The 27947-nt window shown below is 44.2% G+C and overlaps 1 protein-coding gene across 1 annotated transcript in view; it reads left to right on the top strand.

Annotated features, from left to right (window-relative positions):
• Positions 1 to 27947, top strand: part of LOC143973791 (uncharacterized) — a 72940-nt gene that overhangs the window by 22695 nt on the left and 22298 nt on the right. Inside the window, exon 2 of the mRNA XM_077474645.1 lies at positions 2871 to 4422. Within this exon, the coding sequence (XP_077330771.1) occupies positions 3168 to 4422 (1255 nt within the window). The 5' untranslated portion in view covers positions 2871 to 3167. The remainder of the gene's footprint in view (positions 1 to 2870; positions 4423 to 27947) is intronic.

The following is a 27947-nucleotide window of genomic DNA, read 5'->3' as shown; positions in this document are numbered from 1 at the left end:
CTTATCAACCACTCGCTGTCTAGAAACAAACGTAAGGCGTAACGCACGGCCTGGAATACCTACTGCGGGTTCCTAGCTGCTTGACCTGGAACCACAGCAGATGACGTCACTCGCGTCCTAGCCTTCATATCTTCTTGAAATACACAGCTGCCTCTCGCTCATAACACTATCGGGCTGTACCTAGCCGGTATTCAGAATTTCCTGTCCTTACAGAATCCTCTACAGCCATCTGTGTTCACCACCCATATGGTGAAAGCTCTGCTGCATGGAATTCAGAAGCAGAAGCTCGCTACCAATGGCAAACGCTTACCCATCACAAGCAATATCTTCAGGGGCACGTCCGTCATCCTCGCACGTTCCCCTTTTGGGCTCTTGCCCAGCCTGGTCATCCAGGCGGCCATCTACTTGGCTTTCTATGGCTTCTTACGACCTAGCGAGTTCACCTCTGGTAGTACCAGTTGTCCGGTACTGTACAGATACCTGCTAACTCGCTTCCCAAACCATTATGTCCTTCACCTTTAAGGTCTCAAACACAACAAACCGGACTAGATATCAACTTCTTCAGGACCAGCAACACCTGGTGCCCAGTAACCATCCTTGGCAGTCTGCTCTCTCACCTAGCCAGCCAGTCTCCAGCCCCCCCCCCCCCCGTTAACTGCGTTTTCTGGTCAACCCCCCTGACTGGCAGTCAGTTTATCAAACATGTTAGGGTCCTACTGCTCAACTTCGGCCTAGACCCCAGGCGGTATTCTAGACATTCCTTCCGGATTGGCGCAGCCTCAGCTGCATCTCGGCGCGGAGTACCAGACCATGTGGTTAAGAAGCTAAGCAGATGGAAGTCCGCCTGCTTCACCAGATATATTCCGAACCCTCAAGTGGAGATGGCCTTGGCCTTCTCCAAGCTTGCTCAATGAGCTTAGAGCCAATAAAGATATTTCCCCCTCACCTGCTTATTTTGGCCCCTTTTCTTGGCTTATCTACCAGATGACCAAAAACCACACCTTGGGTCTATTTATGTTGTAAGTCTTGTCCCGTATTTGTGATCCACATCTGTCTCGGTCTTATATATACTATATTAAATGCTGATTTGCTCCCCTGCAGATTGTGTAAGTTTTGCCCACTTACAAAGAAATGAAGGTTCTATAATTTTATCAGAGGTGTATTTTAAGTGATGGAGACAGAATATCAACCAAAAATCCAGAAAAAACACACAAGATACAAATGTTATAAATGAAGTTGCAGTTCAGTGAGTAAAATAAGTATTTGATCCCCAAGCAAAACAACATGACTTGGTGGAGAAACCCTTGTTGGCGAGCACAGAGGTCAGACGTTTCTTGTAGGTGGTGATCAGGTTTGCACACATCTCAGGGGAGATTTTGGTCCACTCTTCTTTACAGATCTTCTCTAAATCCTTAAGGTTTCTTGGCTGTCGTTTGGCAACTCGAAGTTTCAGCTCCTCCATACATTTTCTATAGAATTAAGGTCTGGAGACTAGCTAGGCCACTCCATGACCTTAATGTGCTTCTTTTTTTTTTTTTTTGAGACACTCCTTTTGTTGCCTTGGCGGTATGTTTTGGGTCATTGTCATGCTGGAAGACCCATCCATGACCCATCTTCAGTGTTCTGGCTGAGGGAAGAAGGTTCTCCTCCAAGATCTTACAATACATGGCCCCGTCCATTGGCCCCTCAATGCGGAAAAGTCAGTCTGTACCTTTAGCAGAGACACAGCCCCAAAGCATCGCGTTTCCCCCTCTGTGTGTGACTGTAGGGATGGTGTTCATGTTCCCACCTCTGTGTGTGACTGTAGGGATGGTGTTCATGTTCCCACCTCTGTGTGTGACTGTAGGGATGGTGTTCATGTTCCCACCTCCGTGTGTGACTGTAGGGATGGTGTTCATGTTCCCACCTCTGTGTGTGACTCCATGGTGTAAGCGGGCAAAATTACACCATCTGCAGGGGAGACAATCAGCACACACCCCCCCCCCCCCCCCACTGTGTGTATATTTGGGGGTTCTAAGTAAATTTCTAACCAATATTATGTGGATTTTTACATGTAGGAGAGAAGTGTCAGAATCCGCCCCGGTTGGCAAGTGATTGAAAGGGTAGTCATACCAAATCCTCATGAAGCCAATTTTCACTGGGCTAAAACACGGTGCTCCTGGTTTCTCCTGCCCTGTGCTCGAAAGTGCAGCGTGGTGCCTTGAATGATACCAAAGAATGAGATTCTCCTCCAGAAAACTGGAATAGGCGCTCCTATTATACCAGCTAATGGGAATAATACGGCGACCTCTATTAGCCCCTATACACACGGTCGGAGATTTCGACAACCAAATCCGTTGGATTTTGTCCGTCGGATCTTGTCCGAAACTGTTGCATACACACGGGTCGGACTAAGTTGTCGAAAAATCCGATCGTTCAGAACGTGATGACGTAATTTCGTTACGATGGGACTACGTTCAGGCTAGTAGCCAATAGCTTTGGTGTAGGAATTTGATCTGAGCATGCGTGGCACTTTGTCCGATCGGAATTCTCTACACATGATCGGAGTATGTCCGATCGAACCAGTTGGTTGGAAAATATTTCCAACAAGTTGGAAAATTGGGTCCGACGGATATTCCGACGGAATCAGTCCGATGCAGACCACACACAGTCGGATTATCCGACGACACGGTCTGATAGGACACATTCCGACAGATTCCCCGACCGTGTGTACAAGGGCTAAGACACCATACAAACATTTACACCTGTATAGTACATAGTCTTTCTATGTATTAAATATATATTCAAGAATGAAAGTTAAAACCAAAGAAGAAACTTTAATTTTAGTTTATTTATATAATTTTAATTTTCTTTTCTTTATCTCTGTACAGCTGGATTGACATGTTTGTTGGTCTTCAGAAGTCACATTGGAGACGAGTCCTATAGATGTTCTGAGAGACTGAAAGGCTTTACTCCAGATCACCGGAGGATCCACCCGGGACACAAGTCACACCCGTCTTCTAAATGTCAACTTTGATCCAGTCTTGGAGGACAACAGGAGAGAAGCCATTGTTGGAAGTGACAATAGCTTTACGGTAGAGTCAAACCCATACATACCATACATACCATACAAGAGACATCACACAGGAGAGAAGATATCGTATCTGGAACGTGACTAAGGTTTTACAATGGAAGCGGAGCTTATCGGACACCAGAAGGTTTACGCCGGGGAGAAGCCGTATCGGTGTTCTGAATGCGGTAAAGCTTTTAGACTGAAGACGCAGCTTGACGTACACCAGAGCATGCACACCGGAGAGAAGGCGTATCCGTGTTCTGAATGTGATAAAGCTTTCAGACGGACGTCGGAGCTTATCAGACACCAGAGGGCTCACAATGACGAGAAGCCAAATCAGTGCTCTGAATGTGATAAAGCGTTTCGACTGACGTCAGAGCTTTCCACACACCGGAGGGTTCACACCGGAGAGAAGCCATATCGGTGCTCTGAATGTGATAAAGCTTTTAGACTGAAGACACAACTCAACGTGCACCAGAGCATGCACACCGGAGATAAGCCATATCGGTGCTCTGAATGTGACAAAGCCTTTAAACTGAAGGCAGAGCTTATTAGGCATGGGAGTGTTCACACTAGAGAGAGGCCGTATCGGTGTTCTGAATGTGACAAAGCTTATAAAAGGCCGGAGACTCTTACCAGACACTGGAGGAGTCACACCGAAGAGAATACATATCCATATCCGTGTTCTGAATGTGATAAAGCTTTTAAGGAGAAGTCAGAACTTATCCCACACCAGAGGGTTCACACCGGAGAGAAGCCATATCAGTGTCCCGAATGTGACAAAGCTTTTAGAGTGAAGTCTGAGCTTACCATACACCAGAGGATTCACACCGGAGAGAAGTTGTGTCCATGCTCCGAATGTGGCAAAGCTTTTATACACAAGTCGGATCTTATTAAGCACCAGGCGGCTCACATCGGAGCGAAGCCATATTGGTGTTCTGAATGTGGCAAGTCTTTTACACTGAAGGAAAGACTTATCAGACACAAGAAAATCCACACCGGCGAGACGCCGTACCCGTGTTCTGAATGCAACAAAGCTTTTAAAAGGAAGGAGGATCTTCTCATACACCAGAGGATTCACACCGGAGAGAAACCGTACCAGTGTCCCGAATGTGATAAAACGTTTACCGTGAAGTCTACTCTGACCACGCACCTGAGGGTTCACACCGGGGTGAAGCCATATCGGTGTTCTGAGTGTGAGAAAACTTTTACAACAACGTCACATCTTCGCACACACCAGAGGGGTCACACTGGAGAGAAGCCGTATCCATGTTCTGAGTGTCCTAAAGCTTTCACGCGGAAGTCGAGGCTTATCGAACACCAAAGGGTGCACACCGGGGAGAGGGAACTCTGGGAGGAAGGAGAGTGTTAATGGTGTAGCAGATAAGCAATTCTGAAAGGGTTAAGGGTGATTCAGCAGTACCCCCCCATACCAGTGATGGAGAACCTTGGCACTCCAGATGTTTTGGAACTACATTTCCCATGATGCTCAACTACACTGCAGAGTGCCTGAGCATCATGGGAAATGTAGTTCCCAAACATCTGGAGCGCCGAGGTTCTCCATCACTGCCCCATACCATACCCCAAGCTAATGGAACAGTGAAACAACGTAATGCTACTTTATGAGACAAAGAGGGTTATTTGCTAAAGGTAAATCCACTTTGCACTATAAGGCCTCATGCACACGGACGTTTTAAAAAAACTGGCTGCAAAGCTAGCTCAGACGCCTGGAAAAATCGGCGTTAAAAACACGATTTTTACCGCGTTTTGCATTGCCGTTTTTTAGCGTTAAGTAGCGTTTTTATTTTAAAGAAACACATCTATTGGCTATAGCACTCAGAAAACAAAGAAAATATGTTGCGCGTTTTTCCGCGATTCGCATTTTTACAGCTCTAGCTCCGCGCCACGGAACGCACTGGTCCTGTTTTTTTTTTATTTTTTTTTATTTTTTACAGCTTAAAAAACGCCTATGCCATTTGCAGCTCAAAAAACGCCTAGGTGGGCATGAAGCCATAGACTAACATGGACAGGCGTTTTTAAGCTGCAAAAAAAAAAAAACCCTCAAAAAAGCGGCTGTAAAAACGTCCGTGTGCATGAGGCCTTAGTGCTCATGCACACGGACGTTTTAAAAAACTGTCTGCAAAGCTAGCTCTGACACCTAGAAAAATCAGCGTTAAAAATGCGATTTATTTTTTTACCACGTTTTGCATTGGCGTTTTTGCGCGTTTTTTAGCGTTAAGTAGCGTTTTTTAAAGAAACACATCTCTTGGCTATAGCACTCCCAAATTTCCCACAATGCCACAGAAAACAAAGAAAATATGTTGCGCGTTTTTCCGCAATTCGCGTTTTTGCAGCTCTAGCTCTGCGCCACGGAACGCACTGGTCCTGGGTTTTTTTTTTTTTTTTTTTACAGCTTAAAAAACGCCTATGCCATTTGCAGCTCAAAAAACGCCTAGGTGGGCATGAAGCCATAGACTAACATGGACAGGCGTTTTTAAGCTGCAAAAAAAAAAAAGCGCTAAAAAAAGCGGCTGTAAAAAACGTCCGTGTGCGTGAGGCCTAAAAAACGCCTGTCCATGTTAGTCTATGGCTTCATGCCCACCTAGGCGTTTTTTGAGCTGCAAATGGCATAGGCGTTTTTTAAGCTGTAAAAAAAAAAACCCAGGACCAGTGCGTTCCGGGGCGCGGAGCTAGAGCTGTAAAAACGCGCATAAACGCGTAACATATTTTCTTTGTTTTCTGTGGCATTGTGGGAAATTTGGGAGTGCTATAGCCAAGAGATGTGTTTCTTTAAAAAAACGTTACTTAACGCTAAAAAACACGCAAAAACGCCAATGCAAAACGCGGTAAAAATTGCGTTTTTTAACGCTGATTTTTCCAGGTGTCAGAGCTAGCTTTGCAGCCAGTTTTTTAAAACCTCCGTGTGCATGAGCACTAAGGCCTCATGCACACGGACGTTTTTACCGCCTGCTTTTTTTGCAGCTTAAAAACGCCTGTCCATGTTAGTCTATGGCTTCATGCCCACCTAGGCGTTTTTTGAGCTGCAAAAGGCATAGGCGTTTTTTAAGCTGTAAAAAAAAAAAAAAACCAGGACCAGTGCGTTCCGTGGCGCAGAGCTAGAGCTGTAAAAACACGAATTGCGCAAAAAAGGCGCATAAACGCGTAACATATTTTCTGAGTGCTATAGCCAAGAGATGTGTTTCTTTAAAAAAAAAACGCTACTTGACGCTAACGCTAAAAAACGCCAATGCAAAACGCGTTTTTTAACGCCGATTTTTTTCCAGGCGTCGGAGCTAGATTTGCAGCCAGTTTTTTAAAACGTCCTTGTGCATGAGCACTAAGTGCAAAGTGCACTTGGGAGTTGCAGTCGCTGTAGATCCGGGGGGGGGGGGGCATGCAAGGAAAATAAACAGCATTTTAGTTTGCACATGATTGGATAATATAAATAGCAGAGCTTCCCCTCATTTCAGATCTAACCCTCTGATTTACAGTGACTGCACTTCCAAGCAGGGCTGCTGATAGGGGGGGGGGGACCACCAGTCCTCCTGTAGGGGGCCCCGGCACACAGAGGGGCCCGAACAGCAAGAGGAATCGGTGTTGTCGATACGAGGAGCAATTACAGAAAGATGCCCTGTGCGGCTCTCTGCAGCAGATAAAAGCTGGTTTCTCTCCCTCCCACCAGCTTTTAGCTGCTGCAGGGAGAGACACAGGGCATCATTGTTCCTGTAATTGCTTCCTCCTCCCTGTTCTATTATAAAAGGGCTCATTTACGCAGGTTCTCTGTTATGTTTGTGTCCACTAATAATAATTTTAGTGTAGGCTGTATGGGGCCCCCCGTGATTTCTAACAGCAGCCCTGCTTCCAAGTGCACTTGTAGCGCAAATTGGATTTGCCTTTTTGTAAATAACCTCCAAAGTAACGACAATCTGTGAGCAAACCACAAATGAAATGGTCACGGATATGAGTTTAGTGCTCGTGTCCCATTTAGGCAACACGCCTAGAATATTTTACCTTTTTTTTTTAGATGTTTTGAACAAGTACCAATGACTCAACTACGTTTCCTCGTGCTTCTCTTCTGTCTCTTGTTTATGGCTGGATACATAGTATGTTTGCATCATACACTCATTGACCTTCATTGCCAGATCCTGAGCTAATACATCAATAACTCTGCCTTTGTACCAGACACTGGGTAGTAGGCGAGTGGCCTGCTGCCAAGCTTCTGCAGCCAAGATCTTCCTGGGTTCTGCTAACTACTAATACATCAGTGGAGTTTGAGGGTTCTGGGTAAACCCATCTAGTCCACATCTCCTACCTTTTTTTTTAAGAAGGTTCTCCATCTCCTCTATGAACAAAAGCACAACGGGGCAGTTCTCTGACTAGGACACCAGCCAAGGAGGAGTCGCTATTCAATGAGAAGGCGACTCCCAAAGTTGGCTTAGGCCTTCAAACTGGGTTGTGCTTACCAATTTCTGCTGTCTTGTGTGTTGCTTTTGACAATATCATCTAGGCCCAGCTGGTCAACTGCCACAAGTCCATGCCTTTCCAGCTATTGCTCAGTGCTTTGGTTTCAATCGCACCGTGCGGAATTCCCTTCCCCGTACTATCGTGGAGATGTACGCACTATTGTCAACACCCCCAGAAGATTTTGTAATACCAGGTCTTAGTAAATGGGAGAGAGATCTCGGCCAAACTTTCACACCAATCCAACGTCAGAATATTATATAATCTGTCATTAAATTCATCGAGGTGTAGAGGGCCGAAACAACTAATCGATTATGAAAATAATCGATTACTATTTTCATAATCGAGTAATCGGCCCACTATCATAATGGGGTTAAAAAAAAAACTAAAATTAGCCCTTTATAGTACAAAAAGAGCAAATCGCTACTGTAAATATTACTTTCACTGTCCCATAGTAAAAAAATGAACCCACACGATCGGAATTCTAATCGGAAGAAGCTCTGATGGTTTTCCCGACGGAATTCGGCTCAAAGATCAATCAGGATAAAAGCAAAGTTTTTTCTGGATGGGTGAGGAAGGCGACAGTTTCGAGCTTCCGGATGTCTTCCCAGACCCCTGACAGGAAATCAAAGTTTTAGGCATCAAATTTGGTCCCGGTGATTATGGGCCTTGCAAATTGTGAAAGCAGGCTACAAGATGCCGATGCCAAGGTTGCCACCTGGAAGGATTGGAAACTCTCTAATGCCGCGTACACACGATCGGAATTCTCATCTGAAAAAGCTCTGGTGGTTTTCCCGGCGGAATTCGGCTCAAGCTGTCTCGCCTACACACGGGTCACATCAAATTCCTGATTGTTTATAACGCGGTGACGTACGACGTGACTAGAAAAAGGAAGTTCAATAGTCCAGTAGCCAATAGCTTCCGTCTCGTAGTTGAATCTGAGCAATGTGTGATTTTTGGCGTGTTGGAATTGCACACACATGATCGGAATTACCGATAGAAAGTTTTTTCCATCGGGAAAATTGAGAACATGCTATCAATTTTTTGGCTGGCGGAAATTCGGACAGCTAAATTCCGATGGAGCGTACACACGGTCGCATTTTCCGATGAAAAGCTCTCATCGGTCTTTTTCTGGCCGGAAATTCGGACTGTGTGTACGCGGCATTACAGTTGCGATTATTTGCTCTTTTTGTACATTTTTTTTTTTTTTTTTATAACCCCATTATGTTAGGCCTGGGTCACACCTCCTGTGTTTTTTGGTGCTTTTTGCAGAAACACAGTTCATTTACATGGTTTCCTATGGGACATGTTCACATCCATGATTTTTTTTTTTTTTTTTAACGCAAACCGGTGCTATTTTGGTTTTTCGGTTCAATATACTGCAATGGAGAAGCTGCAGAAAAGCAATGTAATAACACAATTTGTGTTTTTTTTAAATCTGCCCAACAACAAATTGGCCAGAAAAATACGTAAAAATGCAAATCGCTGCAAAATTACGTTTTTTTTTTTAAAGGTTATTAACCGATTTAATCGAAACAATAATCGGCCAACTAATCGATTATGAAAATAATCGTTAGTTGCAGCCCTAGAGGTGTACGAAAACCCAGGAGCTGAATTAACAAGGTGGTACTATACCCCTCAAACCCTCAGTAAATTCTTCCCAGTTTCCTCGGACCGTTGCTGGAGAGGCTGTGAAGAAAAAGGGAATTTACTGCATATTTTTTTGGGCTATGCTCAATAATTAGACAGTTCTGGCAGGAAGTACAGAGGATCACCCAAAAATTTACCAGATCCCAGAGGATCCGGCCTTCTTTCTATTATAGTATTCACAAATCCCAACTAATAAATACAAGAATTCAGGATTAAGCCACCTTGTAAATGCAGCGAAAAGCTGCATTGCCTCATGGTGGAAAGACTCACGACCCCCCCCCCCCCCATGTGGCTCAACAAAGTAAGGAGAGTAGAGATAATGGGAAATCTTATACCTACGACAGTACATAGAAAGGAACAAATTACTAATGCCGTGTACACACGATCGGAATTCCGGCCAGAAAAAGACCGATGAGAGCTTTTCATCGGGAAAATGCGGCCGTGGGTATGCTCCATCGGAATTTAGCTGTCCGAATTTCCGCCAGCCAAAAAATTGATAGCGTGTTCTCAATTTTCCCAATGGAAAAAACTTTCTATCGGTAATTCCGATCGTGTGTAATGCAATTCCGACACGCCAAAAATCACGCATTGCTCAGATTCAACTACGAGACGGAAGCTATTGGCTACTGGACTATTGAACTTCCTTTTTCTAGTCACGTCGTACGTGTTGTACGTCACCGCGTTATAAACGATCAGAATTTGATGTGACCGTGTGTAGGCAAGACAGCTTGAGCCGAATTCCGTCTGGGAAAACCATCAGAGCTTTTTTTCCGACGAGAATTCCGATCGTGTGTACGCGGCATAAAAGTTGGGCCACGTGGGAGGCATTCAAACAGTCAGAAGAGGGGAAGAAATTGCTGAGGGAAGTAAAGTCCTAGTAGAAGTAAATGATGAGAGGAGGAAGAAGGTCCCCTGGTTCGGGGAGAATTCTTTTTTATTTTTTATTATATTTTTTGTTCTCTGTTGTTTTGTTAAGCCTTTTAATAAGGGGATTGTTTTTGGTTGTATGTATAATAAAATAACATGGGGGCTGATATAAGAATGCGATACAGTCGTGTAAAAATGAGGTAATCATTGGGAAGTTGTTGGAGGATCGACGTTGGAAGTGATGATACTGTAAACTGTTGTAGTCACTCTCATTGGGAATTTACTGTATGACATATACGTTGGAAGTGATGTTACCGTAATCTGTTGTAATCATTCTCAACTCTCATGTAAAAGAAATAAAGAATTTGAAAAAAATAAATAAATCGCACCGTGCAACTGCAAAAGATCTGAACGTAGAGGCCTTGTCCTCATCAGTGTAAAAACATGGCGGGTAAAAGATCAGAAAAGTCCCGCATTTTCAGTACTTACTTGCACCATTTTTTTCTTTCCACGTATTTTTTTTTTTTTTAATTGACTGGCCATTCTGAACATTCTAGCAAATGTTGCTACTCCCAGGAAGTGTCAATTCCGTAGCACCGCCCCCTCCCGTCCTCTCCTGTGCAGGTTGATGATTGTAGTAATTTTGTACAATAATTGTAAATGTTTCTTGTAGGATATTTAATTTCTCTTTTATTGTATATACGTGTTATGGGGTCCAGTAGACGGAGGAGATTCCCGGGGGCAGTAAATCTCTGACACGTAATATTATTGACGGAAGCAGCAGCACTGAAATAGGAGATTAAAATACTTTAAGAAGTCCGTATAACACATTTCTAATACTTTATAAAACATGAGGGGGGGGGGGAGGATAAATAAATTGGACTGGGTGGCTCTTTGTTTTTGGTGAACCACTTATGTAAGCCTTGATATATAATAAAATATATATATAAGAGGGCCAGTATGGTGGCCCGTAATTATGGGAGGAGCCCGGAGGGTATATAATCAGACCACCCACAACGGTCTGTGTCGGTTCCAGTGCAAGGTACTGCACATCAAGGGGCCGACTCTTCTCAGCTCCCTCACGGTCGTCTATCCGTGCGTCCAATCGTAGGTGCACTTCGGCTTCTTCATTTGTGGTCTTCGTCGGCGGTTCCCGCTCATGGTCACAGATAAGTAGTATCCGAATCTTTTCATATCATGTGCAAACTTGCGACTTATCATGCTTACTATCCTGCACCCCTTTCGCAAAACCTACCTCTGAGTTGTTGACACTCATGTCCCGACATTGTTCGGCACAGGCATAGTACATTCGTAAATTCTTTCTACCAAACGTACGATTCATTCATAGATCCAAGCCTTCGAGTCGCTGTTGGTCGTTCTCCAATATCACTCGCCATAGGCTTCACTGGTTATAAAATTCACTGTTCTCATCCTTTTTTGAGATAAACAGGTATTGTTTGTATGGGTTTCTGTGGCTGATTGGGGTGTAATTAAACCCACCTGATGCCTTTCCTGCACTTGACTAGCCTGGGGGGGATGGGTGGTTGATAGGTGTTTGGTTTCACAGTAAGGAATGGCATACACTCTACAACCAATTCGTATCAGATACTCCTTACTGCCAATTTATATCAGATTCATCTCATATATTTTTGAGCTGATTCGTGTCAAATGCATTGCAGAGGCTGACTCTGCCAACTCACTGCATGTCCACGTAGTTGTACCTTCGAGATCGGTCGTATATCTTCATCGATTGTCCCACGCTCGGACCGCTACACACTCGCTGTCGCAGGTAGGACTTTGTTGTTACCGCTCTTCTAAACTCCAATAGTTACCTTATCATGTTCGTTTTGCAAAGTCGCACTTACGCCACCATAAGTCTATGTCAGCTTTCATGTATTTCATCCTTTCTACCCAACGCGGGTTTACTCGAGCCGATCACTTCACGGTCGATGCGGTCAAATCCGACATTCAAGCCCCTTACTCACCTCGCATCTACGGCCGATTCGAAATCTAGTCGCAACTTCGCTTCTATGTTTCGGATCCTCGGCAATTACAAGCCCCTTCAACCGTCATCACCATTTAGTTGATTCGAACCCAGCCATATCATCGGCAATACGGTCAGATCTGTCATACGAACCCCGTAGTCACCTCACATCTACGGCCGATTCGAAATCTAGTCGCAACTTCGCTTCTATGTTTCGGATCCCCGGCAGTCACAAGCCCCTTCAACCGCCATCACCATTTAGTCGATTCAAACCCAGCCATATCATCTGCAACACTGACAGATCTGTCATACGAGCCCTGTAGTCACCTCGCATCTACGGCCGTTTCGAATCTAGTCGCAACTTCGCTTCTATGTTTCGGATCATTGACAATCACCAGCCCCTTCAACCACCATCACAATTCAATCAATCCGAACCCAGCCATATCCTCAGCGATACGGTCGGATCCCATATACGAGCCTCTCAGTCGCATCTACGGAGGATTCGAGTCTAGTCGCAGCGTCGGCGCAACGATTCCAGTCCTTGCCAAACGCAACCAAGCCGAATCCTGTTGCATCACCGACTCAAATGAGTCAAATCTTTCGCAGACTATTCCATAGCTATAGCCCAGTTCAAACTAGTCACATCGACTGTACGAATTCAGCAGTACTTACATTTGACCTTCTCAGTCTATCCATACATTATCGTACACAATTCTCTCCACCAATTTGCTCAGTATTGCGCACGGTCATTCCTACATAATCACATTTCCTCTATAACCTTTCTTTCGCCTTTCAACAAAGCTGCGTTCTTGCAATCGCTGCAAGTCTTTCTGCATTTGGCTCAAAACTGCCAATCGTCTCCAGTAGCAACACTGCTGTTCACCTCATACCTACACACTTATAAATCCGCAAACATTGCTTTCACCTTTCAAATAAAGCTGCTTCCTTGCAATCGCTGCGAGCATCGATGCAATGGCTCAATACGGCCACTCATCTCTAGTAGCAAAACGGCTGCTCTCCTCATTCCTACACACTTATAATTAAATTTATAGATTCAAATAAAGCTGCTTTCTTGCAATGGCTTAATACGGCCACTCATCGTCTCCAGTAGCAACACAGCTGTTCACCTCATTCATTCATTCATTCATTCTCACCTCATAATTCAATTTATAATTCAAATAAGGCCGCTTCCTTGCAATCGCTGCAAGCATTTCAGCAAATGGCTCAAACTGCCACTCATCGTCTCCAGTAGCAACACGGCTGCTCATCGTTTTCTCTGTCGCTTTCCCCTTTTAGGCCAGTTAGTACACCAGTTAGTCCACCCTGCACCAGGTTTGGACAGTATCTTCCAAAAAAAAAAAACCCATTGTCGAGGGCTTGCATCTTCACCAGGGGGCCAGCTTTGCCCCAAACAGCTCTTTGCATTCCCCATTGTCAAAACGAAATTCTCATGTCACCTTACTACAGGCTCCCGGTCAACTCAGTTCTCGCCTCCAACCAGTCAACTTCACAACTAGGGCATAAAGTCCGGTGTGTAGTTCAATGGGATTCCCCCTTTCTCTTAAACACTCTTTCACTACATATTTTTACTTCACATACAGAATTTGACCTGCTCCTGAGGCGTTAGCAACTGTCACATACTTCTGTGCACTTCACTCTGTTTTCGAAGCACAAGCCTTCAATACGCAGACAAGGTCGCCTAATCTCCATACTTGCTGGCAGTGCAAGCATTAGTAGACCGAACCCACGTCAATTAACTACAGATCGCAACATTCCTACTTAGTATACCAGACTTCAGCTACCCACCCCAGTCCGCCCTGGGGCGCTCTGGTTCATTAGTCTGTGCCGAGCACAGACTGACACCCGAGCTATCGGTGACCTAGCCAGTCACCTCCTGGCTCACCTCGGTTGTTACGCATTCTTTTGAGTTTTCTAAAGTCACACTCAACAGCGCTCAAGCGCAAACCAACTGTCACTATGTCTGTCGTTCCTTGTCCTATTCTTCTTGTTTCCTTCCGCCTTTCATCTTATCTACCCAACGCAACTATCCCCTCCTACCTTTGCAACTTACCTCAAACATACGCACCCCCCCTTGCTTTTAGTTGACACCATGTCGCAGGCAGACAGTGAGGACTTTGCCTCAGCCCTGCCATCACCCTTTACGGGCTCAGCAAGCGGCGGTTTACAGTCTCACAAGAGCTTGGACCAATTAAAAAAAAAAAAAAAAAAAAAAAAATAATAACAAAAAAAAAAAAAAAAAAAAAATAAAATAAAATAAGCTCATAGCAGAACGGTGTCGCAGGAGTAAATCCTAGCCTGCTGCAGCCAGGAAACCAAGCCTTTAGGCTACTGTTTCCACCGCCAGTGGCAGCCCTTCCAGGCACCACTTCAGTCTATCTTCTTTGCGACTACTCAGCTGCACTCCTGGGTAACCACACTGTCAGCAGCAGTCGCCGAAGTCCAAGCAGAGTGACAGCCCTGGAGGTACGCCCAGCCGTGCCCCTACCAGCTCCAGTCACCACCGTCATTCCCGTACCTTCACTTACAGATACACCCAACTTCTGCACCATCGTCTTCCCTGCACACCTTGTCCTAGCAGGGCATCTAGGAGGACATCTTGGATGACAACGACGTTAACTTAGCATCCCTCCTCATAGCAGTACACAACTTGGCCTAGAACAAATCATATTCGCGGGGAGATGTCTCCGTCATCCTGAAGGCCAGAGACCCTTTACTTAATCGCAAGCTCACTGTCACAGAGTTTGTGCGGGCCTTGGGGACAGTCAGAGACATGCTAGGCAGAGCAACCCCAACAGGAGGGTATAATTGGACCCGTATCTGCACGCAGCAGGTCACAAGTATGCAGGGTGCCCATCCTTTGACTATCACTGCTCATTTTCAGCCAAGGCAGCAGCCAGACTCAAGGGGATCTTTTACCTCCCATCTTTTAGTGTTTCTCTTCCAGGCAAAGACCCTGACTAAATCCTTAAATTAAGATGTGCCAGCTATAGCAGATCTGCCCATGAGAGTCGATTTTCTCACAAATTGGAATGGCATGCCAATGTGTATTCCCTCAGCATCTTTCTCTTCATCTCAGGTAGTCATGGTCACCACAGCCTCCACAGGTCCTCGCCTCAATTTTGGCCAAATTGGGTTTATAGGGCCATAGCCGTCAGAAATCCTCTTGATTCCTGGGTTCAGTTAGTCCTCCTCTTTGTTCGACCTCCACCCCATTGTCGCAGCAGCTCAAGTCTGGTGCAACAACTGGGCAGGACAAACAGTGACGTTCGCCACAGACAACCAAGCCACAGCCAGTATTATGAATAAAGGAGGTCCTAGTAGCCGGCCATCGTGGCCTTCCTGCGCAGGCTGGTGCCACTATCCCCACAGCACCAATCTAACGTCCTATGCATCTACATCCCAAACAAACGCAATAATCTGGCCGACGCACTACCCGTTAACTTTGCTTCGTTGTTTTTTGCAGGAACCTGGAACCGACCCGACCATGTCTCTTATCCCACACTGGTCGTAGCTAACCTCGGATTCAAACAACACTTTCACGATGCTACCTGCCTTATTAATCTTTCACTATCTCACAACACCCTGAAGGCCTACCGGGCAGCCTAGAGGTTCTATGTCAGGTTACTAGCCTCAAACCCCAGAGCAATACCAAGAGTTCTCCATCACATCCTGGTCTTCATATTATGCCACCGCACACAGTTGGCATTGTCACACAATACCTAAGACCCCACTCAGCTGACATCCAGTATTTCATCCCCTTATGAGATCCTAACAAACCGTCTTGTTCACCGCCCATACGGTCAAGACCATGTTGTGTGGTATTCACAGGCAATGACCCCAAATCAGTATCAAACGGCTACCCGTCACCAGCGCCATATTCCGAGACATGTCTTTCATCCTGTCACATTCCCCTTTTGGCTAAATTCAGCCTGGTCCTTCAAGCAGCCATCTACCTGGCTTTCTACAGCTTCTTACGCCCCAGTGAATACTGTCACCATCCCAGTTGTAAAGTGTTACGTAGACACCACCTCACACGCCATCAGACTTCATCTTGCTCCTCAGCGTGTCCAAAACACAATAGTCCGGCCCAGGGGTTGACATAAAACCTTTCCAAACTCTCAAAGCCTGGTGCCCCGTGTCCATCCTAGATCAATTTTTGGCCCATATGTTTGATCCCTCGCAGGACAGCCCATTACTACCGTTCTCGATTAGTACCCCAGGCAGCAACCAGTTCATTAGTCACGTCAGGTTCCTTTTGAGCAAATTAGGCCAGGACCTTGGTCATTTTCTTGGACATTCTTTCGCATTGGAGCAGCATCAGCAGCCTCACGAAACGGGGTCCCAGTCCACGCGATCAAAGATGGGCAGGCGGGAATCCACCTGCTTTACTCGATACATCTCCAATCCACAAGTGGAAATGTCCTGAGCCTTCAGAAACTTTGCCCCGTAGTGTCTTGTTGTACATAAATTAATAATTACCTCCCTACACCAAATCTTTTGCGGCCTTCTCTTGGCATATCGCCCAGCAGAGCAGGGCTCACTGCCCAGCTCACCAGGGCTTACCTTACAGCAGACCAAGGGCACAACTCAGGTCTATTTTATGTTGTTAGTCTTGTGACGTGTTTATGTGTTCTTTCATATCTCTTACAGCGGAGGGCTCCGACCATAAATAAGAGGGCCAGTATGGTGGCCCGTAATTATGGGAGGAGCCCGGAGGGTATATAATCAGACCACCCACAACGGTCTGTGTCGGTTCCAGTGCAAGGTACCCACCCACCCATTTCCCTTCTCAGAGTACTTCACTTAAAACACGTTTCTCTACAGAAACATCCATTTACTTTCTTAAGGTATGCGGCCTTCTCTTGGCATATCGCCCAGCAGAGCAGGGCTCACTGCCCAGCTCACCAGGGCTTACCTTACAGCAGACCAAGGGCACAACTCAGGTCTATTTTATGTTGTTAGTCTTGTGACGTGTTTATGTGTTCTTTCATATCTCTTACAGCGGAGGGCTCCGACCATAAATATATATATATATATATATATATACTGTCTAATGATAAAATTACAATATTACCGTATTTATCCGTGTATAACACGCACTTTTTTTCCCCTTAAAATCAGGGAAAAATCGCAGGTGAGTGTTATATGCCGATCCTCCGCGATTTCTGGGCGGCTTTCACCCGCCTTTGGCCCTTCGCGGCGGCTTTCGGCCGCCTTCGGCCTTTTTCAGCGGCCGAAAACCGCAGAGAAGGGCCGAGAGTGGCCGAAAGCCGCCGAGGATGGGCAGAAGCGGCCAAGAACTACCGGGCGCCGCCGAGATACACAGAGCATCTCGGCGGCGCCATTTTTAAAAATAAAAGGCAAGGCTGCAATGAGGACAGGCTGCATGACAAGGCTGCAAATGACACTTTATGAGGCTTCAGATGGACACTGATAAGGCTGCATTGATGGGCATTTAAATGTAAGTTTTTTTTCCTTAAATTTCCCTCCTAAAAGTTTTTTTCCTTAAAATTCCCTCCTAAACTTGGGGTGCGTGTTATATGCCGGCGCGTGTTATACGCCGATAAATGCGGTAAGTGCTTATATGCTAATGTTGGGTTATTTTATAATAGGTTTGCTTGCTGACTTTGTATAAAGTAGTTATTAGAACAGATTGCTACCCCTCCAGATCCTTGGGATGTCTAGCTGTGTGGTATGGTGAGACATTTAATCTCCATGCTCTACATCAGAGTATTTCAGAATTTGGGTTGCGATCAAGTAGATGAGATGTTCTGTGATCAGTCAGAATTTTTCTGGTAATTAATGATGTGCTGCTTTGTGCAAATTCTTAACTTAACAATTTTTCATGTAAACTAGTAGTGTTTGGTAGGTTCTTCATGTCCAAGATTGGAGCTTAAAGGCCTCCCCACAAGAGGTCAAGTCCTTGTCTCTGAAGATCTCTGTTAGGTACTGCCTGGTACCCCGACTGGGTGTCTCTGCCAAACTGTGTCTCCTGCCCTCCAAACCCTTCCAGCACACCGATTTAGCTGATATCAGTCCTTTACCCCAAGCATTGTACACAGACACGATGTTGAGGTAAAAACCAAAGGAATCATTTTTATTAAAGCTTAGACACATACGTTCTACACCGCAGGAGGGCATTTCCCCTTTGGGGTCGTTGGCATAGATAAGACATCCAGTAAAAACACAACAATACATATTTCAAACAGAAATCCAATTAACAGCTAAAAACGATCTAATTACGCATTAATCGAATTAACAGCTAGGCATCTAGACAAGTCTTGGCAGTCACAGGAATTCCCCATCCTAGACAAACTGACACAAGTTCCCCGACATTCAGGAAGACCCAGGGCTGTCCAAATCTCATTAACCAGCTTCCTTTTCACTTCCATCTTCTGAGTTTCAATTTGGCAGAGACCATCATGACCTCCGTGACTGTTAAATGTGGTAATAACAGGTAATCTTGCATTATATATAACAGGACATCTTCCTAAATGTTCATAGCTCCCTCAGCTTTCCAGTCACCGGGATTTCTTCAGTCATTCCACTGTCCATGGATCCAGCTAGAAGATTCAATAATGAGGATTTTACTGCACTGGATGGTCTCATAATTCCAATAAGATCTCTGTTGCAGAACATGCCAGACAAGCACTTTAGAAGTGTCTCTCCTTCCCCAGTAGTGATGGACGAACTTCCGACGGGACGTTTCGCGGACCGCGAACGAGGCCGATAGTTCACGAACCGTAATGTTCGCGGCGGGCCCCATTGACTTCAATGGGAGGCGAACTTTGCAAACCTACAGGTCAAATTTGCAGCCACAAAATAATTATTAGCTGGGCAAACATAGTCCCACCACATGGCCAATGACATAACACATGTATGAGGTGAATCTGGGATCGACAACTACAAACATTCTTTTTTTATATGAGAAATTGTTGTGACAATTCAGGACTGTGGAGCACATGAAGGCAATGGAGGAGAGGGAAGGTCAGGGACCAGGGTAGGCAAAGAAGAGGGTGCAGGAGGTGATCACCAGCAGCGTGACATACAGCAATGACACCTGCACCGTGATAGAGAGCACTGACATCAGCAGCGTGACATAAAGCACTGACACCAGCACCGTGATATACAGCACTCACACCAGCACCGTGATAGAGAGCACTGACTTCAGCAGCGTAACATACAGCAATGACACCTGCACCGTAATAGAGTGATCTGACACCAGCACCGTGATAGAGAGCACTGACATCAGCAGCGTGACATAAAGCACTGACACCAGCACCGTGATAGAGAGCACTGACAGCAGCACCATGATAGAGAGCACTGACATCAGCAGCGTGACATAAAGCACTGACACCAGCACCGTGATAGAGAGCACTGACACCAGCACCGTGATAGAGAGCACTGACATCAGCAGCGTGACATAAAGCACTGACACCTGCACCGTAAGCAGCCCCAGGACGAAGTCAGCATAGCACAGGGATGGTGGGAGCCCCTCATAATGAGCATAGCACAGGGATGGTGGGAGCCCCTCATAATATGCACAGCAGAGGTACAGCCCCAGGAGGAAGTCAGCACAGCACAGGGATGGTGGGAGCCCCTCATAATAAGCAGCCCCAGGAGGAAGTCAGCACAACACAGGGATAAACAAAGTAAAAAGTCCTGCGCAAATGGTGCCACTAAAAAATAAATGTATAAAGAAATATAAATGTATAAAAAAATATAATATATAAAGTCAATAAATCAAGGTGAACACACCGATGTGTGAAAACAGTGAAAAATAGGAGAAAAGGCGGGACCAGCTGTTCAAAAATAGATAAATCCAGGCTCTCAGAACTCTCACCTCAAAGATGGAATAATCAGGCAAAGTAAAATAACCCCAGAAGATTCTCCTTAATATTAATCTCTATGTAATAACCAAGGAATAATAGATGAAGCCTGTAGTATATCCTTCTGCCACTAGAGGGCCATTTCCAATACTTGAATACAACACTGCAGCTTGTAATTCCGTGGTATAGAGCTTGAAAAAAACACAGAGGAGAGGGGGAGAGGGAGAAAGAGAGGGGGACTCCAATAGTGTAGTAGTTGAATGAATGGACAAATTTATTAAAGCATAAAAAATGGACTCTCACATAAGCAAAAAAAAGGGTAACACAGAGCAGATAAAAATGAAGACCTGGCGTTTTCAGCCAGTCTTACGCTGTTTCCGGTTGTCCTACGGCCACTCCCTACGCGTTACGATGACTTGACGTAACGCGTAGGGAGTGGCCGTAGGACAACCGGAAACAGCGTAAGACTGGCTGAAAACGCCAGGTCTTCATTTTTATCTGCTCTGTGTTACCCTTTTTTTTGCTTATGTGAGAGTCCATTTTTTATGCTTTAATAAATTTGTCCATTCATTCAACTACTACACTATAGCCATAGACTGAGTATAGCCTCGAATACAAAATATACGTAATACATATAACAGTACCATCATCCCAATTGATAATTGTCAAGAATTGGGAATTCTAAGGATATTGGGGCAGTTGCTGAGGCTGCTCCCTTGATATCCACACCCAAAAATGTTTGTTGAGGGGACTATTGCGGTACTAAATAAATCATAAAAGACTTTGTTATAAAAAAAAAATTACAAGTAATTTAATAAAGACAAAAAAAATGAAATCCATCAAAACTTTCATATTGCTAAAATCATATACACCACAATTTAATAAACTACCGACGGGTAACCCCGTAAGGTTTCTATTGAAGAGGGGTACAGAAACGTTTCCTCTACCGGTTTCGTGGCGAACCGCTTCTTCAGGAGGATAGTCTACAGAGTAAATAAAAATATTTGCAAATAATCAAATAGCAGCGAATCATATAATGACATAACAGAAGAGTTACAGTAATTTAAATAGTGAGGGGATCAGCTCACCCACAAAGGAGGAAGCAGTAGATCACAGGACCCATCGGTTTCCTCCCACGGCAGATGCGGGGGGGTTGTAAAGGACTCTTCAAATTTAAACAGATATATATGATATGAGAGTTAGAGTTAAAGTGAGATGAGAGATTAACCTATACACACCTAAAGAGCGATATATAGGTGAAAAGGGATGGAAAATAGACTGTGTATAGGGGCTGTAAAAAGAGCCTATAAAAAGGAAGTGCTTAATTGTGCATCCTAAGGTGTCCTAAGCAAGCAAAAAATTACCAAAGAAATGTGACCAAATTGGGAAGAAAAGGAAAAAGAAATAAGGAGTCTGTGGAAAAGGGCAAACCACCACAAAAAATAGGGTAAAAAGGATATAAGTGAAACAAGTGTGAAAGTAAAAGCCAAACATACCGTTTGTGCTATATTATCCAGTGCACACCACCCATGTTCATAGAGGGAGATCGAACAGGGCAACACCATAGTAGCCAAGGAATACAAATGTATAGTGTGCAGGGCAGGTATCACCTACTATATATATAATACACTCCCCAAAGGGAGGAACTGGTAAGCATGTATGCACAGGTTGCTGTTGTAGATGGACACCACAGGTGTATTGCAGGTTAGCACACCAGGTAATCATGATAATTAATATGGTAATTCATTAGCCAGGAAACAAACATGAACCTGGGTATTGATCGCCATCTGTGGGGGTACACACAGAGCAATCACTTTAAGCACATATGAAAAAAGGCATAAAGTAAGATAAGACCAGGAGACCTAGGGTACTAGAGGTCCTAGTCATCAGGTACAAAAACAGCAATACTCTAACCTGTATAGACATGTCCAACAGCGCAACCCGGCATGTGGAGTCCTGAAAACTGCTCAACAGTGGTCTAACACAGACCACTATTTAAGCCCCCAACCCTTCCGGCATCAGCGTACGCCGCTAAACGGCGGCGTCTGATGTCACGGGGGTCCGCCCACCCACACCGCGCACTCGCACGGCCATGCAACCATCGCGCACGCTGATGCGGACGCACTGTGCATGGATGTGCGCACAGCGCATGTGCGCGCCGGAGGGGCCCACGGACCAAAAGGTCCGGGCGCATCCAGCACAAGAAGGACCCAAAATAAGGGACCCACCAGGGCGAGCGCACATCTGCCAGACAGGAGAACACAACAAAGGATCCAAGAAAAGACCCAAGCTTCCCCCTGGGGGGAGCGGATCTCCTTTACAGCAACACTATTCACAAAATACAAAAATAATATATAAACAATAATACTACAAACATCGTATAATCAAGGTAATAATGTAATAAACAAAGCATGGGAACAACCATACTTCAGTGTCACCAACGGCATAAGGAATGACAATCCCACTAGCTATCGTGGTGAAAAAATAAATAAAGTAATGTATATCTAGATACAAAAAATAGAGGCACTCAAAAGAGACACCCACCACTGTTGCTGTTCAGAGGTTGGTGCCTCTTAAAAACGGGTGTATTATCCACCCCATGAATATAGCCATAGACTGAGTATAGCCTCGAATACAAAATATACGTAATACATATAACAGTACCATCATCCCAATTGATAATTGTCAAGAATTGGGAATTCTAAGGATATTGGGGCAGTTGCTGAGGCTGCTCCCTTGATATCCACACCCAAAAATGTTTGTTGAGGGGACTATTGCGGTACTAAATAAATCATAAAAGACTTTGTTATAAAAAAAAAATTACAAGTAATTTAATAAAGACAAAAAAAATGAAATCCATCAAAACTTTCATATTGCTAAAATTATATACACCACAATTTAATAAACTACCGACGGGTAACCCCGTAAGGTTTCTATTGAAGAGGGGTACAGAAACGCTTCCTCTACCGGTTTCGCGGCGAACCGCTTCTTCAGGAGGATAGTCTACAGAGTAAATAAAAATATTTGCAAATAATCAAATAGCAGCGAATCATATAATGACATAACAGAAGATAGTTATACTATTGTGCCTATTTTACAAAAAAAGGGAAGGGGTATGTGGTATCCTCATCCTTAATATATTGACTACAGAAAGATTTTTTGGGGGGGAAAACGACAAAAGATTATACATGGAACATCATAACCATGATTCACCTACAAGTCACCCAACAGAATGATGGACTGTCTTGATACCAGTTTTATATAAAATACAAATATTTATTATTGATTATAAAAAGTTTTTTTTACCAAAGTAAAAAGGGGGGGGGGGGGGAAAGAAAAAAAGGGTTTTATACATGCATAAATAAATACATATATATTATAGCTATAACATAGACAAGGTTTGTTACAACAGTATTTTGTGTCCAATACGGTCGTTGGTTTCTCTACTAGTTTCGCGACTACTCTGTCGCTTCTTCAGGAGACCTTGTTTGTCTAGAATAGAATTTATCACTAGTTATTCAACGATAACATAGATACAACACATATTTTTCAGGGTATTTGATGTATTTTTTACAGGAGGGTAGAAGTTTTTTACAAACACTAAATGTGCAGCTCACCACCGTATGGATAACTCAGGACATCTGGAATTCGAGTAGTCCATGCCAAGCCAGGCAGTGACCACCCTTTGGGGCGGACACGGGAGGTTTTAAAGTCAGCTACAAAACAACAATCAAGAGTGTCTAAGCGTTAGATGTGGATATATATATATATATGTAAATAGGTTATATAGCTGAGGCATAATTGTTTGTGTCACATTATAAATGTAGAAAACTACATACCCGTATAGCCAAATGCCTTAGAGATGATGCAGCATAGGTAAATATTGCGGTTCTTTCATTAAGTACTAAGGCTCAGGTAGTGCGCCAGGAAACACATTAGGAGAATATACATGTGCTGGATCCAATATGTATGGATATTACACCTCTTTCAGGAGGGGGTCCAAAGATTTTGCCCAGTCAATCCAGAGTGTATATTATTAGCCTAATAAGGAAATTATTACCATCAGCCGGCCATCTATATATATGTATTGCAACTAAAATGCCCAGAATGTATAAAAGCTCATACCTATTAGTAGCTTTCATCTTGCGTTCCTCAGACCCAGACGGTAAATCCGGTCAGAGGCTCTGTGTCCTCCGTTTTGTCCGCTGTGGAAGAGCGCCATGATGGCGCTCTTTTAACCTCCAACCCGGCGGCGTCAGAGATCCGGCGCAGGCGCCGGGCTATGACGTCGCCGGGTCCGCCGCTCCTACTGCGCGTGCGCCAACACCGTGGCGACGCACAACAGCGATGGTCACCAAGGAAACCTCAGTGACTCATCGCTGAAACGGACCCGATCCCACCCATTGCTATGGGGGCCTATCAGGGCCGCCGGAGAGGCGCGTGCCCGCCCCTGGGAGTCTCCTCCCATCCTCCATGTTGTGCCTGGACACCACACGGTTTAGATATTGCACACCTCGTTTTTAAATGTAGAACAATGCATATGAGCAGATAAATGAACAAAAAAAGATAACTTTACAACTATAGACATTGGCTACATTTTTACACACATGTCATAATATATGTAAACTCTCACCATTACTTCAACTTATCTGTGGAAAGATACAAACAAGTTTAATAATAATTCAATATATAAATAGATCAATTGAGGTGCTTAAGGCAACAGGGACAGTTAGTCCATATAGTATACCGTTGGCCTGCACCAAGAAAATTTATTTATTTTGGGATGTCAAGGACGGAAAGCACCGGGATAGGCTCAAAGGGTACCTGACAGATTAGAGGACTAGGATGAGCAGTGGAACTTGTATGATAACTAAAAATGCAAAGGGCAAGTGAAAAAACAGTTTGTTTTCCATTTGTTTATTTTTTATATATATTTCTTGTTTTTATTATTATTTGAGAAAGTATTTATATGTTTTTGTTTCATTCAATCCTGGCGGGACCAGAGCGTCTAAGCGTTCTATCCATAGGGTTTCTCGTTTTAAAATTTCTCTATCCCAGTCCCCACCCCGAGTGTCCTCATGGATCACTTCAAGTATAAAGAATTTTACCACTCTTTATACTTGAAGTGATCCATGAGGACACTCGGGGTGGGGACTGGGATAGAGAAATTTTAAAACGAGAAACCCTATGGATAGAACGCTTAGACGCTCTGGTCCCGCCAGGATTGAATGAAACAAAAACATATAAATACTTTCTCAAATAATAATAAAAACAAGAAATATATATAAAAAATAAACAAATGGAAAACAAACTGTTTTTTCACTTGCCCTTTGCATTTTTAGTTATCATACAAGTTCCACTGCTCATCCTAGTCCTCTAATCTGTCAGGTACCCTTTGAGCCTATCCCGGTGCTTTCCGTCCTTGACATCCCAAAATAAATAAATTTTCTTGGTGCAGGCCAACGGTATACTATATGGACTAACTGTCCCTGTTGCCTTAAGCACCTCAATTGATCTATTTATATATTGAATTATTATTAAACTTGTTTGTATCTTTCCACAGATAAGTTGAAGTAATGGTGAGAGTTTACATATATTATGACATGTGTGTAAAAATGTAGCCAATGTCTATAGTTGTAAAGTTATCTTTTTTTGTTCATTTATCTGCTCATATGCATTGTTCTACATTTAAAAACGAGGTGTGCAATATCTAAACCGTGTGGTGTCCAGGCACAACATGGAGGATGGGAGGAGACTCCCAGGGGCGGGCACGCGCCTCTCCGGCGGCCCTGATAGGCCCCCATAGCAATGGGTGGGATCGGGTCCGTTTCAGCGATGAGTCACTGAGGTTTCCTTGGTGACCATCGCTGTTGTGCGTCGCCACGGTGTTGGCGCACGCGCAGTAGGAGCGGCGGACCCGGCGACGTCATAGCCCGGCGCCTGCGCCGGATCTCTGACGCCGCCGGGTTGGAGGTTAAAAGAGCGCCATCATGGCGCTCTTCCACAGCGGACAAAACGGAGGACACAGAGCCTCTGACCGGATTTACCGTCTGGGTCTGAGGAACGCAAGATGAAAGCTACTAATAGGTATGAGCTTTTATACATTCTGGGCATTTTAGTTGCAATACATATATATAGATGGCCGGCTGATGGTAATAATTTCCTTATTAGGCTAATAATATACACTCTGGATTGACTGGGCAAAATCTTTGGACCCCCTCCTGAAAGAGGTGTAATATCCATACATATTGGATCCAGCACATGTATATTCTCCTAATGTGTTTCCTGGCGCACTACCTGAGCCTTAGTACTTAATGAAAGAACCGCAATATTTACCTATGCTGCATCATCTCTAAGGCATTTGGCTATACGGGTATGTAGTTTTCTACATTTATAATGTGACACAAACAATTATGCCTCAGCTATATAACCTATTTACATATATATATATATATCCACATCTAACGCTTAGACACTCTTGATTGTTGTTTTGTAGCTGACTTTAAAACCTCCCGTGTCCGCCCCAAAGGGTGGTCACTGCCTGGCTTGGCATGGACTACCCGAATTCCAGATGTCCTGAGTTATCCATACGGTGGTGAGCTGCACATTTAGTGTTTGTAAAAAACTTCTACCCTCCTGTAAAAAATACATCAAATACCCTGAAAAATATGTGTTGTATCTATGTTATCGTTGAATAACTAGTGATAAATTCTATTCTAGACAAACAAGGTGTCCTGAAGAAGCGACAGAGTAGTCGCGAAACTAGTAGAGAAACCAACGACCGTATTGGACACAAAATACTGTTGTAACAAACCTTGTCTATGTTATAGCTATAATATATATGTATTTATTTATGCATGTATAAAACCCTTTTTTTCTTTCCCCCCCCCCCCTTTTTACTTTGGTAAAAAAAACTTTTTATAATCAATAATAAATATTTGTATTTTATATAAAACTGGTATCAAGACAGTCCATCATTCTGTTGGGTGACTTGTAGGTGAATCATGGTTATGATGTTCCATGTATAATCTTTTGTCGTTTTCCCCGACATAACAGAAGAGTTACAGTAATTTAAAGCGGTAGTAAACCCGCATTTTTTTTTTTTTTTTTTTTTTTAAAACCTGCAAAGCAAAAGGCATAATGAGCTAGTATGCACCGCATACTAGCTCATTATGAAATACTTACCTTAGAACGAGGCCCCGACATCTGGCCCGATCCACGCCGAGGGAGCCGACATGCTCCCTCGGCGTCTCTTCCGGGTATCGCGGCTCCGGCGCTGTGAGTGGCCGGAGCCGCGATATCGTCACTCCCGCGCATGCGCGCGGGAGATTTAAATCCGGCCGGACGAGCGCTGCCGGATTTTCGCGGAGAGAACCCCCTTGTGCGCATGCGCCGCTGCAGTCAGCGGCGCATACCGAGGGGAATATCTCCTAAACCGTACAGGTTTAGGAGATATTTTTTTTACCTACAGGTAAGACTTATTATAGGCTTTCCTGTAGGTAAAAGTTAAAAAAGTGGGTTTACTTCCACTTTAAATAGTGAGGGGATCAGCTCACCCACAAAGGAGGAAGCAGTAGATCACAGGACCCATCGGTTTCCTCCCATGGCAGATGCGGGGGGTTGTAAAGGACTCTTCAAATTTAAACAGATATATATGATATGAGAGTTAGAGTTAAAGTGAGATGAGAGATTAACCTATACACACCTAAAGAGCGATATATAGGTGAAAAGGGATGGAAAATAGACTGTGTACACTATTGGAGTCCCCTCTCTTTCTCCCTCTCCCCCTCTCCTCTGTGTTTTTTTCAAGCTCTATACCACGGAATTACAAGCTGCAGTGTTGTATTCAAGTATTGGAAATGGCCCTCTAGTGGCAGAAGGATATACTACAGGCTTCATCTATTATTCCTTGGTTATTACATAGAGATTAATATTAAGGAGAATCTTCTGGGGTTATTTTACTTTGCCTGATTATTCCATCTTTGAGGTGAGAGTTCTGAGAGCCTGGATTTATCTATTTTTGAACAGCTGGTCCCGCCTTTTCTCCTATTTTTCACTGTTTTTACACATCGGTGTGTTCACC

This window comes from Lithobates pipiens, unplaced genomic scaffold (genome assembly GCF_037356315.1).
Source record: "Lithobates pipiens isolate NorthernLeopardFrog02 unplaced genomic scaffold, aLitPip1_a1.2 Scaffold_117, whole genome shotgun sequence".
Lineage (NCBI taxonomy): Eukaryota > Metazoa > Chordata > Amphibia > Anura > Ranidae > Lithobates > Lithobates pipiens.
The sequence above is the reverse complement of the archived record's forward strand: the minus strand, read 5'-3'. Positions and strand labels throughout refer to the sequence as shown.